At 43.8% G+C, this 19,039-nt stretch overlaps 1 protein-coding gene across 8 annotated transcripts in view; it reads right to left on the bottom strand.

Annotated features, from left to right (window-relative positions):
- The window catches only part of PHYHIPL (phytanoyl-CoA 2-hydroxylase interacting protein like), a 120,722-nt gene that overhangs the window by 28,024 nt on the left and 73,659 nt on the right, over window positions 1-19,039 (bottom strand). The window contains exon 1 of one of the 8 annotated variants that reach the window (XM_021398576.1): window positions 5,833-6,378. The exons of 5 other annotated variants lie outside the window; for them this stretch is intronic. In XM_021398576.1, coding sequence (XP_021254251.1) covers window positions 5,833-5,839 — 7 coding nt within the window. In that variant the 5' untranslated portion in view covers window positions 5,840-6,378. Of the gene's footprint in view, window positions 1-3,337; window positions 3,558-4,118; window positions 4,453-5,832; window positions 6,379-19,039 lie in introns of those variants that run through there. 2 more of the 8 variants (XM_021398575.1, XM_021398578.1) reach the window with 2 other exon arrangements.

The raw sequence follows: 19,039 nt of genomic DNA, 5'->3' as shown, positions 1-19,039 counted from the left end.
AAAAAAGGAAAAAGAAAAAAAGGAAAAAGAAAAAAAGGAAAAAGAAAAAAAGGAAAAAGAAAAAAAAGGAAAAAGAAAAAAAAGGAAAAAGAAAAAAAAAAGGAAAAAGAAAAAAAAAGGAAAAAGCACGTAGAATTCTACCCATAGCTTCATCTTAATCCTCATATAGTAATAAATCGGAACATTTAGGTGCACAGCAGCTATCTACCTGCATAGCTTCCATCTTAGCTAAAGGGCTGACCATCAGCCATACCAGACTGTCATTCTTCAAACAAACAAATGCAGAAAAGGGGTGTCACGCTTTGCCAGTAGACTGTAGATATCTTTGCTGGCAAATGAACAATAATGACGAAGTATCCTGGGATCATGTCTGGCTTTTGAAGATTGCATGTGCTAATGCATATTGACCTTTGTCTATCATACCAAAAGACAGCTACTTCTGTACCATCTTCTGAGTTTGTTTGCACCCTGTCCCTTCTTCTCCTCCCCAGTCACAATTCAGGAGTCCTGTTCTTAATTCCTAAGGCTGCCATTTCAATCCTAGCCTCTCCAATGAGCAAGACCCAGTTACATTTATTTACGCCTAACTTCTGCTGTTCATACTTCTCCTGTACATATTCACATGCTTTGTTTCTTTGCAGATAGGTATCCAAGCTTACTTTTCACAGGCTCCCGTTTCTAATTCCATTCTCCTTTATCAAACCCATCTAATCTAGGTGAACGTCCCCTCATCTTTTTCCCCAACTTTATTCCTCTGTGCATCCCATCTGAATTTGGATTGCCTTCCTTCATCTTCTTTTCCCATTCTTCATTCAAAGTCATTCTTCCCATTCTGTTTTCTCATTCAATCTAATCCTCACAAACATCTCCACCTTTTAAGTTTTTCCTGTTCTTCCACCCTTGACCAGCCACAGCCTGTCTCTACTAGCTCCAAGGCTATGTGCCTTCTGGCTCTTCTCCCCAGTCCAAGCCTCCCAAGTTCAAACACACCCGTTGAAGATTTGTTGCTCTGTTCTTCTTTCTGCACATCGATAGGTGCCTTCCTCTTTCTAGCCACCTCTGCCAACTGTAAGAGAAGATAACAGTGCCACTGCTCTCCCTCGAGCAGGATGCCAGCAGCTGAAGAGCAGTATCTGTAGGGGGAGCCCTGCACAACCGTAACGTGGAGCTTCAGGAAATTCAGATGTTAAAATCTAAGACTGTTCTACCAAGTAGCTGAAAAGGACTGTTTTTTAAAAGGTTTATAATTTTACATTGTTACATATATTTTCATAGAACTGGCCTGTTCATGACACAAAACTCATGTACTTCCTAAAGGCTTAATACCTAGGTATGGGTAATAAAAAATTTATGAAATGGTCACCAGAATTTTTAACACAGCTCAAACATTCTTTCTTGGCCTAAGTTCACAAAAATATGGCTACAAAATCCAAATATGGCAAAGGGAAGCAACACACAAGATGAGCTCAATAGAGCTATAAGGAACTAAACATTAGACTGTGCAATAGACACATACAAAGCTGTGCTTGCAGACTCATTGAAAATAGGAAATGCTAGATATATTCACAGATCACAAAGCATGCTGAAAGTAAGAGCTGATAATTGGCTTTGTAATGTTGCATTCACTTTAAGCCAAATCTTACCAGATGTTTTTATTTAAAGATTTCCAAAAGGCATATGTTTGTTTTATTTTGTTTGAAAATTTTAAGTTTTCTAAATGTTCTGATTCATTATGAGAGGTGATGATGCTTGTAAGAAAGCTGAAACAACCAGAAAAAAAATACTATAAAGATATGAATCATGATATCATTACTTGCTTGCTCCAAATCCTGGACTTCTGTCTCCTGCATTTTCCACCACAGGAGGTATAACCCCATTTTCTGAGCACAACATGTTTCAATATTAATTCCCTCATCTTAAAAATACAAGACAAAATATTTTGGTATCTGAGTAAGTATTCCATTATTGCTTATGTTTGTTGAAACACTGCCTGTAATTCCAAATTAAATGCGCTGTACAATTTATCATGGTTGAATTTGTAAGGCTATCATTTCTCTGGTTGCTTTCACAGTTGTTGCTAAGGGGATAAAGGGCATTTTCCGAAGGTTAAAATCTAGCTTATTTTTAATTCACTTCAGGTAATACATTAATGTTAATTGCAAAACTTTGATCTCAGTGATACCAACACGCTACCTTGAGAGCTAAATCTTTCACAACTAGGATACCCTAAAATAAATTATGATATAAATGCACTAACTAAACCCACGTGCACAATTAGGGATCTAAATGGGTTGCATATGCATTTCCATGCTTAATCTTTCTAGATAATGCCCAAATCTTTGCTTGCTTGTTTTTATGATCTCATTTAAGCAACCTTTTTGATACATAAGTGCCGCCCGTAGGAAATACTGAAGTATGTTCAAATGCAGTCTTGTGCCAAATAAGGCACTGAGTGGCATATTTTGTATGCCCAATACAGGTTCCTCGTTCAGAAATTCAACCCTATATTGTAGGAAGCAATAACCCTGTGTGATAGTAGCTTACTTGATGAAGATCAGTTTCTGAAGTCAGAACTACAGGAATAACATTGCTTTATAGTGAAGACAACTCAGATGAGAATTAAAAATACTACATTGTTTCCATTTGCTGGTCTGTATAATACTGCTTCATAGAAATCAAGCAGTGTTTAACTATAGTCTGTCAAATTAAATAGTGTCTGCAATGATTAACGTGGAGTGCTTCACCACAGTTACCTGGGGCGGACAAATATTAAGGAGCGCATAACATATCTATTTCCATTTTTTTCCAGGATCAATAAAAAGAAGCTAACTTGAAAAAGCGCTTTAGCAAAACAACAGTCTAGCCTCTACCACACCATATATGCTGTTCAGTTTCTCTATGTAGCATACTAGGCATGAATGGATGGAGGTGCATACGCTACCTTAGATCAAACACTGAAAGAATCCAGTAATTTCCAAAGCCACCATAAAAATAATTATGAAAAAGAGTTTTCAATTCCATAGCAATTTCTTTGATATTTCGAGAGGAAAGGAGAGCTTAATAAATTAATTGCTGAAAGAAGTGAAGAATTTCAACACAATTTGTAAAAAAAAAAAAAAAAAAAAGTAATTGAGAAAGCTGGACCATTTCCATAAACATTACCTACAACAGTTACGTTCCAAAGATGTATTCACAGCAAGGAAATTGTTTCCTCAATTCAATCACCGCATTCACTGACACGGTATTTCCATCCCCCAGGATATTTACCAGGTAACCCATTCCACGGTCAAAGCAGACCACATTAAGAAACGAGAAGTTATTTTTGATCACTACATACACGAATAAGAAGATGAGAACAGCCCGGTACACGAACAGAAACGATACTCCGCCCTCCTACGGAATAATTTTTCATTGTTCTGAACATCAGTGCCTCCATTCAGTTTAGTCCGGTAGGTCGCTCATACTTGTGCGCGAACGACACGCGATCAGCGTTGCCGTAAGCTCCCACGTTCGCTGCTATCGCCCTTCGTCGGCGCTGTGGGCGAGGGCAGCGGGCTCGGCCCCGCACTCAGCGGCCCGCTCCACGCCCGCCCCCAACGGGCTCCCGCCGCCGCGGTGCTGTCCGCGGTGCTGAACCCGCCGCCCGCCACCAGCCCCGCTCCGCGCCGAGCAGCGCCGGCAACAAGTTTCGCCCGCGCGTGACCGGCTCGGGCACTGCCCTACGGCACAAAGCGGCTCGGAGCTCGCGGCTGACAGAACCGCGCCGCGGCCGCCGCTCCGCCTCCAGGTGCGGGCTGCGCGCTCCAGCCCCGCGGCCGGCCCCGGCGGGGAGGCACGGGGCCGTGCCGCGCCGCAGCTCCCTGCCCGGGGCAGCCGCGCTGCCGCACCGGGGGGGGGCTCGGGGCGCGGCGGCGCGCCCTCCGTTCCCCCCCGCAAGGCGCAGCCTTCCGTCCGCCTTTTGTTCTCGGCGCGGGAGGGCGGCGGGCGGGGTGGGCGCGGGAACAGCTCCCGGCAGCCGGGCTAACAAAGGGCTTCGCGCCGAGGGGATTAGCGCGCGCTAGATCCGCCGGGGCAGCCGCAGCGCGCGCCCGGGGATTACCGCGCCGAGCCGCACTCACCGTCCCTTTCGCAGAGCTGGATCGCTTCCAGGCTCAGGTTCTTGATCACCTCCTCACAGGGGCTCGTGGGGCTGCCCACGGCATGCGCCAGGCGCGGAGCCTCCATCGCGCCCCTCGCCGCTCCCTGCTGTGGGGCTGGGGCTGGCGCTCGGGCGGTGCAGAGCCGCGGCCGCGCTTCCCGGCGCCGCCCGGCTGGCTGGGCTCGGCGGAGGCGGGCGGCAGCGGATTTGTCGCCGCGGCGGGCTGGGGAGGGGGCAGCAGAGAGGCGCGCTCCTCGCACCCCGGGCGCTGCGTTTAAAGGGGCCGCCGCCGCCGAGGCACGACGAGGCAGCGCGGCCCGCTCCCCTCCCCCACCGCCCTTACGTAACGGCGGCAGAGCTGCGCCGCGGCCCCGCCCGCCCCTCACGGCCCCGCGGCGGGGACTGTTACTAACGGCCGCGGCCACGCGTGCCCCAGGCGCCCCTCAGCGGGGCCCCGCAGCGCCTCCGCCGCCCCGCTGCCGCCTGAGGTTCTGTCCCGGGGGTACCCGTGAGCAGGGCGGCACCAGCCCGCGGGGACAACTGCCCGCGGTCGCTGGCTTCCCGCAGCGGAGCGCTCAGGGTTTGCATGGCACCCAGCACGGCCCAGAACTGCAACACTGCGTGCACTCGCTTTGAGCCTTCAGTTATGCAAGGACCGAGAGAAAGAAATGTTGGCCATTGCTAAACCAAGAAGGATAGACATGTCAGGACAGGGTGCAAGAATTAGTCATTTCTGGCCGCCTGCCCTGCACACGTTCCTCTTGCACTCGGTGCAGAAATTACCCAGAGTGCACCAATACCAACGCCAACACCATCCCCACCAGCACCACTCCTACCAGTGCTATCCCTATCAACACCATCCCCGCTGACCATCCCCACACCACCCCCACCCAGCCTTTTACAAGACACACATTTCAGTTCTATCCGGGAGAAGCAATTCCATCTCAGCTAACAGCTTGAGGAACAATAACTGTGCTGGAAAGGAGAAAATTTAATTGGAGAGCAACAGTAGAAGAACCCCAAACTGCTACAGCACTGCCCACCACACGCGTGTGACAGCCCCGCTCCCTCGCCACAGGCCTCAGTGGAAATGAAGGCCCAGGCCCATGGCAGCACATCGTGCTTTCCCCAGTGGCCAGCTCTGGGATGGAGCACAGCTCGATAGCCTGTGCCCAGAGAAGGCAGTGTAAGCCTGTATCCTGCCTTGCAGCACTCTGAACACTCCCCGTCACCGCTGTTTCACAAAGTTTCATGCAGCTCCACATGGCCACTGACAAACTGTACCCACTGGCAGCGTGCAGTGTAATGTCCGTAAGTCCCTGCTGCGAACCAGGTACTCCTGGTCTGCACGTGCTTTGCGGTGCCACGAGACACCCAGCGTCCTCTCTGCTCCAAAATGACAGCAAGCTCTGCGCATGGCCCAATGCTGGTCACTGCGGTGGATTTCCACCCGACTATGGGATCATCCTGTTCTTGATAAAGGATTCTAAGGACACTAATCTGAGGAAATGAGCTCTGGCATTACTGTGCACAAAGCCACTGCCACGAGCTGCTGTCTGGGAGAAAGGAGCGGAATGGAGGAGCCCCGACTTACCCAGCACCATCAGAGGTCCGTGGTGCAGCATGGGGAGAAGTGTGACACTGAGCGCCCTTTTTGTGCCGCCCCCACTTTGCTCCCTCCCTGCCTCACTCACCTCCCATTTGTTCCCCCCCGTTGTCTCTCTCCTGTTTGTTCGCCTCAGATGAAAATGTGTACAGAAGTGTCAGGCAGGGGAAAAATGGAGTGAATAGGAAGGAAACCTGAAGGAAAATGAAAGGAAAGCAGTAACAGACAGGGAAGGAGTGTGAGTCAATGGGGAGGTGGGGAGGAAGAGGAACCTATGAATGAACACACAGACAGAATGAGGACAAACGCAGAATTTGAGAGGGAAGAAATGGAAGTGGGTGAGTCTGCATTCATCAGGTTTAATTCTGGCTCTGACAAGCGTTCATTCCCCACACAGGAGCAAAGCCTTCCTACTCGATACTGCGAACATTCTTAGCACACCGTCATTCCTCCATAAGGCTGGGTAATTTCTGTTTGAAGACTGAAGGTGTGTTTAGTCTCTCAGCACCACGTTCCACGTTCACTCCTTTCCACAACAATGTCAGATGTTGCAGCAGCTCACACAGCCGCATTACTCATTTGCCAAAACATTGCATCAAGTCCATTTGAAACAGACATTGTTGCTGAATATTGAGAGAATTCACTTTTTTAAAAAACTCTCTGCCTCTGTTTTGTACATTCTTCTCTCCCCTGCTTTTTATTTTGTGCTACTGAGGTTGAATTTTTAAGAACTGAAGGATTTTGCATAGATCTTTGGAAGCAGACAGCCTTGAGGGTGTTCCTGTTCCTCCAAGGCCTCTCATTTCTCAGCTGCCCCTTGGCAATAACCCCTGGCTGAGCTGAATCTATTCATCTCCCCAGACCATCACACTTTTTCTGAAGAAAAGACCAGTTAGTCTACAAACAGTGGCAGGCTTCTGTGGAATGGTGCCGCAGAGAAACCTATTCCACAGCTCTGCCCTTCTAAAGCATGAAACGAGCCAGACCTGCCTGTGACAGCGTTTTGCAGAGTCACTCCTCTGACATGCTTCCTCCAGCCAACAGCTATTCTGATCACCTGGGCTATGCAGAAACACTTCTTAAAGCTCAAATTGCTCACAGACTTTAATCCATTTACTGTACTGGAATCACTCAGTGATACCATAGATATTTCAGTCTCAAAGCACACAGTGCTATACTTGTGGTCCTCTTACCTGGAAGAGCTGTACTCTGGCTGTCTCCTGAAGGAGCAATAGTGCTATCTGAGGGACGGGTTACATTTGTGCTCAAGGATGACAGAGCCTCAGCTATAATCAAAAAGTTTGTCAGGGATAATCCATCTCAGAATAGTGTTTAGCAAAATATGTCACATACCACAAATATGGGTCAACATTATGTAATGGGAGGGCTGCCAATGGCAGCAGAATATTAGAGACAACAGTGTCATGTGTCTAGAACTGCAAATGGTTACGATTCACCACAGCAGCAACCTTTAGCACATTCAGCACTAGATAAATAGGGTATTACCAGTTTCTGTAGCTCAACAGGAGCGTATCTGCCAGTTACAGCAAACTTGTGCAAGCAGAAAGCAGCAGCATTTTCTAACACGTTACACCTACCAGGAACATGAGCCGTGGCATGCACCTTGTGCCTGGCCAGGTGCAACAGACTCGGCACAAAGGTCTCACTGCAGGGCTGCCAGGTACAGCAGACGGACAGGGCCATCCCCTGCAGAAGTGTGCAGCTTCTTTCCTAGAAGCCAGCACCTACTACAAGTTTGGTCCCGCCGCTGTTCTTTAGCACCCCATTTTGGGAAAGCCACTCCATAGCAGCATGGAGCAGTAAGGCAACTGCATTGTTCTTATTTGAAAACACTTTTGCAGTTCACACTAGCAGGTTTTTATTTGTGAGTTGCAAAAGAAACCTCTTTTCTCAGACTTCAGCAAGAGTTCCAGCTATTCCTTCCCACTTGGGAATAAAGAAGACTTATGTCACTGCTCAATGGGCTGTAGAAACAGAAGGCAGAAAGGCTACAGACATGGCTTTCAAAAAAGGAAAACAAGGGAGAAAAAAAGGCTGCTTTTTTTTCTATTAATATGTCACTTATGAGAAAAGCAAAACATTAAAGGACAGAAATATGGAAGGGTCAAAAATAATATACAGCATTTTGGGTCAGTCCTAAAAGGAACATTGACTAAACTTAGCAATTAATTCCTGAAGTTTCTTGGAAAAAAAATACTCCATGGTTTCACAACCATTCTTTGTCTTTAGAGGACATTGCAGTATTTCAGTGTAAAAAGACACATGCTTGCAAAGGATTGTGCACAACATATTCTTGAAACACCATAGGACTGAAGAAAATCCTCACAGTAATGACAGGAAGACAAAAAAAAAAAAAGATTTAAGACCCTCTAGTGAAAGCTGCAACTGTGCAGAGTTAATGTGCAGTGTGACACAGCTTCCTTTTCTACACTGAGAAAGACATTGATGTATGACAATTTGGCACAGTATCTTACTGGGAATTTCTTTGCTTTTTCTCAGAGAGCATAGCAAGGGCCTCCTCAAATGCTCAGACAGGGAGAGTGACGGCAACAGGCACCCTTTTTTCTCTGGGAAAATCCAAGGCAGAGCAGCAGAATGCTCCTGAGTGAGCCTTCCTCCCTCTCCCCCATCTCTGCAGGGTGAGCACTGCAGCCAGGCACCCTGACGGCAGGCTGCAACCCTCTTCAAAAGGGTCTGCTGCTTTCTTCCCCGATGGTGCTTGAGATGCTGGGAAGCCCTCATAATTTCTGGGAACACTCTAGTGAGATAAATACAATAGCTCATACAGCTCCAAATGTCTCTCCTTCTCTCTTAGGAAGGCATCACTGCAGCAACTGCATTCAGTTCATGCATTCAGGCTATTCTTGCAAGGCTATAAAGCATACTACAGAACATTAAAGACAAAATTCTGCAGTAATCTTGTGACTTCTAGTGCCATGGGACCCACTCAGGAACCTAGTTTTTTGTATAGCACAGGACGGAATAGCATCTAAATGGGGAAAGCTAGTCTGCTACTCAGGCAAAAAGCCCATCCATGAGACAAAGAGGCAACTCTGCAGGTAAGTGAGAGGGGATTGCAAAAGTAGCACAAACAGGGAAACCAAAGTTTGACTGTTTTCCTGGTCTCCCAGTACACATATCAGACAGTGTCAAGTGCACTTAGAAGTAACCAGCTCCAAAACAAACAGAAAGAGGTGGTACTTCATGTAGCACTTGTCAGACCTGTAGAGCTCTTTGCCAAAGGAGACTGTCAATGCTAGAAGTTTATCTCAGTTCAAGGAGAGGCTGAAAAGAAATCCTTTAGAGTTACTAAACGCACAAGTGATTCAAGGTCCCAAAGCTGAAAACAATTAGAGACTGGGGAAGTGTTACTGAGGAGTATATATGCATGCTTATCCTGCTCTTCATCTTCTCTCAACATCCATTTACAATCATTGCAGAAGACAGCAAACTGGACTTGGTAGATCTTTGGTCTGACCCAGCACAGTCAAGGAAGTGCCCTGGTACATAGCCCTTTATACCCCATTCCCCACCTCATCCCCATTCATAATAAACTCTTCAAAGTATGGCACTTTTCAACTGTACCATCTGGATGTGCAATTCCCAACCTACTCTGAGCAACGTAAACAGTTAAAAGAAAACATTCCTCTCAGATTAATGGAAAACACCAAGCAAAATATCATTTTATTAATGCTATGTATGGTGCTTTCTGAATTTCAGTTTTCTCATCTGCTTTATAAACCCAAACAAGCATTTAGAAAATTATGTCACAGATGACTGAAATGTGTTTGTGGCTTCATAACATTTATTTATTTATTGCCTAATGGGCCCGAAGTACTGTTAATGTTTGGCATTATCATTTATTTATTTGCTTTTCTTTAAGTTTAGCCTCACTTTATTAGATCTGTAGTACCTCTGGGGAACAGCTAGAACTTTTTATATTCCCTCTCTCATCTTTGCTGCTAATCATTCTCCTTACTTTGGTATCATTTTCACATTTAATTAGAGATTTATCCTCTAAATGTTGAACTATAACTTGACCTTTAAAGGATACTACTGAGTGCATATCCTTGAAAATGCTGACCTCTATTCAGATTTAACTTCTGTCTCTGGTTCTGTGGCCAGCCTTTGATACCTTTAAATGAATTTTAGCCCAAATTGACTTGAATCGGTATTTCCCTTACGAAATTCTGCAATAGAGCATCAAATGTCTTCATAAAGTTTTGATGCCTATCTGTACTCTACTAACTCTCATCATCCTAAAAAAAATAAAATAAATGCAGGGAGGAACTTTCTTATTATGGCTTAGCTTACTGTAGCACTGGAAGCATGCTCTTAAAACAATGTTTTTTCACAGTTACTCTTAATTCAATTTTTAAAGACTTGCGACATGCTGACACTTATTAGTCTCCTGATACCTCCTCAATTCCCTGTGATATTTTAACAACTAGCTGTTCCATCACTTCTATAAATACCCAAAGGGACACAGCAGCTATATTTGTTCAAGTGATGATATTTCATTATGTATTTCTTAGTTACTTTTTCCTAGCAGCTCACAATTTCATCAATGATTTCTTAACCAAGTCATTATTCAAAGTTTAATCACCTTCCCAATAAACTTCATGGCAAAAGTCCAATTAGTTTTAATGGGAATAAGAACTGGTCCCAAAATTTATCTCCCCATTACAAATTAATTACCATCAGTATTTTCTTGGTTAAGTCATTTTGCTGTACTGTGCCTTCAGGACTTAAAACAGTCTCCTCATATTATCCTTAACCTCTTGGCAACCATTTCAGTGTATCCTCTGCCTGTTCCCATTTTTCTCATGTGCACTAACTTGGAATGTAAAGGCCTATTTTGGTGGCCCTCCAGTTTTCTGTTTCCAGTGTAGTTAATATTTTACTTTTACTTGTTTAAGTAGCCCACAGTGACCAATTCCTTTCTTTAGTATTTCCCATTTTCATTGGAACAAGATACATTTCTGCTGGCTTTCCATTACAGCATCTTCTAGAGTCTTTCCCACAGCCCTTCCCCTTTCCAAAAGGGCTATGATGATTTTGAATGGTTCTGTGCATTAGATTTTCCTCCATCCACCTCTTCACTGGATGACATAGAAACTCTTTCAAGACAGGCATGAAGGAGGTAACACATAAAAGGAATAAAGTCTAAGTGAGTGGTTCTTTAATGTCATCTACTGATCTAGTTTTCCTCCACCTACAGAGCTTTAAGTTTTTAGTATAGGCACAGAAGATGGTCATTCCAGAATAATCCTGGTGCCTGCCAGTTTTTGTACCATCAAGATCTACTATGGCTGAGGTGATGTGGCAAGACAGGAAAGACATCATTGTCTTATCCCCCGCTGCTGCCGTGAACAAAAGCTAATTAACTGCTAAGGAAACAGAAGGAAAATTATGCTAAATGAATGAGAAGAGGAACACCCAGACGTCCCCTCTCCTTGGCTCAGTGCCTAGATATGTAGTGAGACTAGTCTTATATTTCACTCACTTGACTCATAGTCACTTACTACTGGCTCTTACACTCTCTTTCAGATCTCTGATTATTAAGTACAGCATCCACAATTAGAATTTCACAAAGAAATGCGTTAGAAACAGCAATTAAGAGTGGTGTTTTACAAGTTTTTTGCTCATACAGGAGGGTATGCCTGCTTCAGCAGCCATATCCAGGCAGATAAAATAGGGAGAGAATGCAGACAATAAAGCAATCATAACTTTATAGCACTGTTTTAACATTCACCAGTATTTGAATTAAACCATGTTCTGCTCTGAGCAATGTCTTATCACTGTTACTTGTGTTCTGAATATATGACAGCCCTACAGGATGCTATTTATTTTTATCATAACAGTCTTTACAGACTTGTTCCAAAATTGTTTAGTGAATGATTCCCTGCTCCCGGTTCTTACACCAGGCTGCAAAGCAGGGCAGTTGCAAAGGCCGCTGTTAGCCAAAGGAGTTTATTTCCCTTAGGATCTTTCCACAGCCAGTGGGGAGTGGTAAACTCCCGGACAGTGTATTTCCTCTAGAACTCACTATAGGTGCACTCAGTTGCCCCACAGAAGTGCTTTCTCTAGATTTTACAGGAAGATGAGAGAGAAAAGCATCCTGAGGCTAAAGCCTTTGTGAATGCCCCCTAGATTATTCTTATATGTTTGTAACAGCTGCCTCTGATAATCTCCAAGATACTCTGTAATAAGAAATGAGAACAGCAAACAAATGTGGCTAAAGCTGTCTCTCCTATGCTAACGTTAGCCTTCCTAAAAGCCTCTCACCTCCTTGTCCAAAGTTCAGGGGGCTTAACATACATCACACGCTTGCAGGCACAGTGCTGGCTGCAAAGCAGGGCAAGCAGTCATTTGTCCAGGCACAGCTGGTGCCTGATGACAGAGGTCTGACTGTGGCCCTGCGTGATGGAGCGTGGATGTGATTTCTGATTTGTCTGAACACTGCTTATCTGTAACCTGCTGAACTCACTTCTGAAGCTTGTCATCTGTAGATTTGTTCTAATTTTCTTTTTCTTACACTAATTGCTAACCTGTTATCTTGCATGAGCTTTTCTTACCTAATTTACTACAGTTACTTCTCTGTTTTACCCTTTTGGTATCAGTATTTTTCATCTTTTTCATCTTACTTTTTTCTTATTTTTCTCCATTTTTAGTCAAACCTCATCTAATCTCATCTGTCTTAATGCCATCTTCTGATTAATGCATCTCCACATAAATTCAGTTTAGCCACTGACAGTACTTTGAAGGTTTGAACACATGAGGTCCACCTGCTCATTTCGAAGTGGGGAGGAGAAATAAGGTAGAGAACAACAAAAATAAAGACAATTGCTTTCAACATTGAAGATTTTCTTTTTAGTGAAATTAAATTTACTGGTGTCTTGTCTTTATTGTGACTAGTTACAGTAGCAGCTGCTAGACAATAAAGCGGTCTCCATGGATTTTATCAGTCTTATAACATATTCCTTGTCATGCTGTGGAGATATGAATTTGCATATCACTGACAGGAAAGTTTTACAATAGCAGATCAATAAAAGTAATTGTATGAGATGGTGCTATATGGAGGTTTGGAGTTTAAGTGCTAGTCACCTAGATCAGTTCCACCATTTTGCTGTGGCAGTAGCTACACTGCTACAGTATATTTCCTTAATTCTTTTTTTAATATCCACTACCCTTTAAAATATATATGTTTTATAGCTGTAGCTACATCAAATTTATTTATAAGTTGCACCAGCCTAATTATACACACATCTAAAGTGATACAGCTGAAGTCATACAAAAACTGAGCATAAAAAAATCCTTAGTTTCTATGCACCACTAAACGCCTCCAGAACCAAATTAGCCCTGGTATTAAGATAATATTGAAACTTGTATGTATTCTGAGAGCAGAGCCAAATGCTCATTTGTAGCCAAAAATCTAGAAACATACTACTACCTGTGTATTTACATTCATAAAGTTGATTCAAGTGAAGTTACTCAGAAAAGGTAGATAGAGCACAGAGTGACCCAATAGAGAGGTGGAAAACTGAAATTCTTCAGCATCGACCAAGAACTACTTACATTTGCCTAATAGTGCAATAGAAACAATGCCAGTGGCACTGAAGTGTGTCTAAATCTTCCATAATCTGCAGAGTTTGAGATCTGAGCAAAAATGCTCTGCTATCATTCTTTATTGTCTACCCAGTGGTTTCATTCTTTCTTGAAGCTGAATAATATGCCACTATGAAGTTGGGAGAGCAACTAAAGCACACATCAAGCTAAATCCAAGGTTAACGAGATTAGTAGCTATCAGACCCCTAGGCTATCTATAGCCTGATCACTAAGTTTCATGGCCTCAGGAGTTAATAACAGGTCTATTACAACCACCAAAAACGCATATGACTGGCCTCTACCTGAATTGCAAGCAAACTCTACTGCTTCCAGCACAACAGTAGGGATGTCTGACAAAAACGTGACAGCAAATAATCCAGGGAGAAAAAACTGGAAGGTGTTCCAAGACGTTTTCAGAGCTTCTCCTCATGCTTAGAAGGAATAAAGAGTGATTACTGAGGCAGGAGACACACACATTGGGAAGCCCAGCTGTGAAAGCAGAGGTTGCTATCCCTACTCCTCTCACCAGATAGCTCAGAACTGCCTTCTTCATTAAAACACGCAAAGAATGATGTTAAAAAAAAAAAAGAAAAAAAAGAAAAATTGTGGTGAACATGATGGCTAACATGATGAAAAACAAGCTATCTGGAGATTGGTTTTATTTCAGTGTACAGTACTCCAGCCATCTAGAACTTATGAGAGCAGTCATTACCACCAGCAACATTAAACAGGAGCCACGTTGGGTAAAGGTTCTCACTCCCAGTGTGTGGCTGTTGGTTGCGGAATGCAGATCCCTTGGGGAGTGCCAGGAGTGTCAACATAAAAAAAAGGATCAAGCAGTAAGATTAGATGACAGTCGTTTAAGGTTTTTCTGCACTCATTAAAATGACTGCCTGACAGCACTGCCTAAATGGAAATATTGTGCAAGTTTTCTGCAAAATATGAATTCATCTTCCTGTATCATACAGGGAAAAACACATTCTAATACAAATGTATTCAGATGGATATCGATCATGCAACCAATTTTAGAGAGAATGTATGGTCTTATTCCTATTTTCTCAGTTTGGACTTCTCCACCCTCTCTAACGACAATAGTCTGAACTCTCTATTCTGGCAAACACTCGCTGCCCTCAACAGAAAATTGCTCATCTCAAAACATCTGAGCAGAGCTGCCAGCTGCTTCTCCTTCAGCCAGTTCTTCCCAAACTGGGGTTGCAATCCTGCATGCAGTTGCAAGGGAGATAACTGAGAGCAGGGCCCATTCTCCAGCCCATCTCGTGGTGGTTCCACAGGCTATGGGAGAAAAAGTTTGGCTACAATGGTCGGGAACATCTTTCACTGCTTTTAAATTGTTTTCTCCCCTTCCCCACCCTCAGCCAACCATGGAATCTTATTACTGATTGATCCATATGAACCCTAAGGCAAAGTTTTCAGCACTGGGCACACTCCTGCTGAGCTTCCTATGAATGATAAGCCAGGGCATTTAAATAGTACATCAGTTCCCTTCCCTCAGGCTGTCTTCATGAACGCCTTTATTCATCTTGAAATGATGGTACACTGAGAAGTCATTTAAGCTCTTAAGCCGCCCTGATCTCGTGTCACAACTTGAGGGAGAACAACAAAAAAGGGGAGAGGAAGAACGCTCTCAAAAGTGAAGAAGAAAAAAAAAGAAACTGAAGTCACAAACATCTTCGTTATTATTGCAACTGCCTTTAAATAAAAAGATCGCTCCCTGCACAAATTTAACAGCATGGTTTGCTATGTCACTTGTAACAACATTTGATGCACATCAACATTTTTGTGGACAAAATGTTATTGCTGTGGTGTCCTTACAGGGCACTTTGGGAAGGTGGACATGTTGCAAGCCCCTCAACATGCACACTTTCAGAGACTGTAAAGGAGCAGAAGCAAATATTAAAAAGATTGCCAGTCCTCTCCCACTGTGGGGGACTGTGGTCTCTTCTTGACAACCAGGGACTTTGCACAAATCCCTCGCAAAGTCTTCCCCTCTAACTAGAGAGCAGACAAATACCAGGGACTGGGCTGGAGCTGCAGGCATGCCACACTTGCTGTGAGTTATACTTCAGTGCTATACTTCAGGAGTATAGCATTGCTTCTCTTTCTTTCTCATGCCCTCTGCCACAAGCCAGCAAGCGAACAAGAGCATGGAAGCAGCTGACTGGTTCTGATGCCAAGGTGGACTGTTACAGTCCGTGCTTGCCAGCAATTCTCAAAGGAAAGGAAAAGGCAGTGTTCCTCCCAAGCCTTGTGTGAGGGCACAGAGAAGGAAGGTGAGAGAAAACTGCTCTCTGCACTCCTTCTCCTTTTATGAGAGCTAAGCAGAAGCAGCTTGATCTGAGTAAATGTATGAACATTACACAATGGCAGGCTGTCCCCTTCACATAACATAATAATGACAGAAGTGCTGTCAAAGCCGTGTCGCTAGTTGTCCATGTTGGGCTCTGACATTTTAGGAAAGAAGGCAAGATAATGGCACATGAGCTTCTGTGCACCCTGACACTGCTCCTTCCCTTCATGGGCCACAGCCTGATGGCTGAGGCAGCCAAGGAAACACACACCACAGAGGTGCTCCCAAGGCTGCTTTTCCTCCTCCAAAAAGTGAGTTTCAGCTGGTGGCACAGGGAACTTCCCGTTTTGGAGATGATGAGCACTGCAGCAGGGCTCTGCTCTGCAGACATGTGCAGGTCACATGTGTCTCCATGAGGACAGATTGCAGCACAGTGAGATACTCCGACTCTTAGAGGCAAGGAGACTTCACTTGAAACGCACACCACAATGCAGACCTGTCCTCATGGTGCCCTAGCTCTGAGTCTGTGGGGTCCCTGAGCCGCAGGAGGCTCATGGAAGTAACGGGCCCAATGTTCACGTCATTAAGAGACAGGTTATTGATCATTTAAGGGCCTGGCCAGGTCAAGTCTGATTCTATTTTCAGATCTGCGTAATGACTTTTGATGACATCTGCCCAGGATTGGCAACAAGCATTGATGAGTATTGTAAAAAACCAGTTTCCAAATGCACAGCCATGTGCATCCTTTCTGCTTCAGGCAGCTGATAAAGATCCATTGATGGTAGCTGCTCTTTAATATGGTAAATGGTTTTGAACATTACAGCCTTAGCTTATGTAATCTCATTACATAAGGACTGAGAAAGCAAACATGTAAAGAGCAGAATGCCCACAGGGGATTTAGACCTCAGCACAGGTACTGCCTTCTTAACAGTCTTTTCTGAGTATCAAAAGAGCCAATTGAAATAAAATTCACTGACTTTTACATAGATACAAGAAAATTAAATGAGAGTTGCATCTCACCACAGAATCCTGTGAGACTATCCACTAGCTGGTGGTTAGTTACATACATGTCTGGTGCATGAAAAGGCAGGTGTCTGAGCAAGTAAATTCTAATCCTAAGTAAAGCCAAAACAAAACAGAAAAAAAATCTCCAAAATGTGATGCCTAGAGAATGCAAATGGGTTGTTCCTGGGGTACACTGAGGTTGGAGAAAAGGGAGTTGTTTCCCCTAACCAGCTATCGTGGGCTGAAACAGACAGTCTGACACTTTTTGCAGGCTGATTTAGGAACCAGTGCCATGCTACTCTCTCTGTTCTCAGCCTCCCTGTGTGCTGTGTCAGAGGTTCCTGCTGTAAGCACATTGCTGGCTGCTCCTAAGGAAGAGTGCTGCATTCCTTCATTGCTGTTCCTTCCTCATAACTCACGCTTGTAGTAGGGAAAGAGAGGGAAGGACTTGAAGTGTTTAAAATCTCAATGGCACAGGGAGGAGAACATGAAGTAAAAGAGAAAAAGAAGGGAAAAGAAGTAAAAGTAGCAGAATGGATGGAAATCAGGAAGAGGCTCTATTCATAAAATCATAGAATGGATGGGGTTGGAAGGGACACCTAAGATCATCTAGTTCCAAACCCCTGCCTTGGGCAGGGTTGCCATTGCTAGGTCTGGCACTAGATCAGGTTGCCCAAGGCCCCATCCAACCTGGCCTTGGTGCCTCCATGGTTGGAACATCCACAACCTCCCTGGAAGCTTGTTCCAGCTCCTCACCACACTCTCAGTGAAAAATTTCCCCCCAACATCTATGCTTTGCCTTTTTCTCCTTTAAATTCTTACTTACTTCTGTCAGCTTTGTTTATCTTTCCTTGTGATAGCATTTATCATACTGCAAGCTTTTAGAACACAGTGTTCAAATAAACTGGCAAAACACCAACACACCCAAGACCTGAACACGCCAGAGAGATTAAAAATGCCCATGGGCGGAGGCTGTTTGAAGCAACGTGAGAACTCAGCAAAACATCTACGGAAAAAAAAAGGTCAAAATCAGGAGGTAGTCTGTCTTGTCTATTTCTGTGCATGGGACATAAAAGGCTGACAGATTTACAAACTTCAATACAATTGTTCCTAGAACTTTGTTTTTCACTGGTTTTAATTTGAAATTTGAATCAGTTCTTAAGAAAGGTGAGAATATTCTGAGAGCATTCACCAGTGTTTGCTCAAACTTTTCAATGAATTCAGTTCAGCTATGTCCTTTGTATACATTCTAATAAACAAATTTGGCTGGTGATGAGACTCACAGAAACTGAAATAATTATGCAGATTATTTGGTGAATAATTTCGAGTAATGCAACAGTAAAGACTAGATTCTCAAAGACAGAAACAACAAAGGAAATTTCACCTCTGCTTTGCTATATCAGTTATAAGCAAAAGAGTTTGTAAGATTTCTTTTCAAAAAGTTGCAATTCTGACATTTTTGTTAACATTAAAATATATTATCATGCTCATTTTTATCAGTTGCTCAACTGAAAAACCCTGCCTAAACACACATATTTTATCTAAATCATGTCTTTTTTTTTCTGCTTGCATTAAGATCAACATCAGTTGGTGCGCTTTTCTTTGCCAGTAGAATCAAGGCCAAAGTCAAGGAAAAACAGTTTAAAGCACTCGGTACTGGCTTCAGTTACAGTGAAATGTCACAGATGGAACAAATCCAAAACACAGTTTTTGCACCTATCTTCACTTGCGGGATAGCTCTGAAGTGTATGACAAAAAAAATGGCCAAAAAGTGGGAAAGGAAGAAAAAAAAAATTAACACCAAAAGTTGGAGAAGATGCACTATATGTTCTTATTTCATGGAGGAAAAACAGTACTGACATATTGATCACAGAGCTAGATTTAGTCGATAAAAAAAGAGAGACTTTCGCATGTTCAGTAGTGAACTACCAAATATGGCTGAGGTGTTAACGCAGCAGCTGATGATGTCAACCCCACCGACCTCCCCACTTCTGTAACTCAGACACCAGCACTGCAGCCTCCTGCTCTGCTGCCCTGTGCACAGTGCCTGGATCTGTACTCCTTGCTGCTGCTATAGATACAGCTGTGCTATCCAACTTGAGACAAACTTGACAGTGTTCTGCTGAGGTGGTAACCAACAGTGTGCAGCTACATATTCGACAGAAATTTCTAAACTAAGCTTTCATTTTTTGTGGGACAGACATACTAAAAAAAAAACATTTCGGAGTGCTTTGCTGTTAACTGCACACTGAGAAACGGAGATACAAGGAGCTCCTTCCTGCTCCAAGATGTCTTTTCTATTAATGATTTTCCAAAAGTATCTCTGCAGTTTTTACAACATTCCTGTAGTGCT

Source organism: Numida meleagris, chromosome 5 (genome assembly GCF_002078875.1).
Source record: "Numida meleagris isolate 19003 breed g44 Domestic line chromosome 5, NumMel1.0, whole genome shotgun sequence".
Taxonomy (NCBI): Eukaryota; Metazoa; Chordata; class Aves; order Galliformes; family Numididae; genus Numida; species Numida meleagris.
Note: the sequence above shows the minus strand (reverse complement) of the source record. Positions and strands in the feature narration are given on the sequence as shown.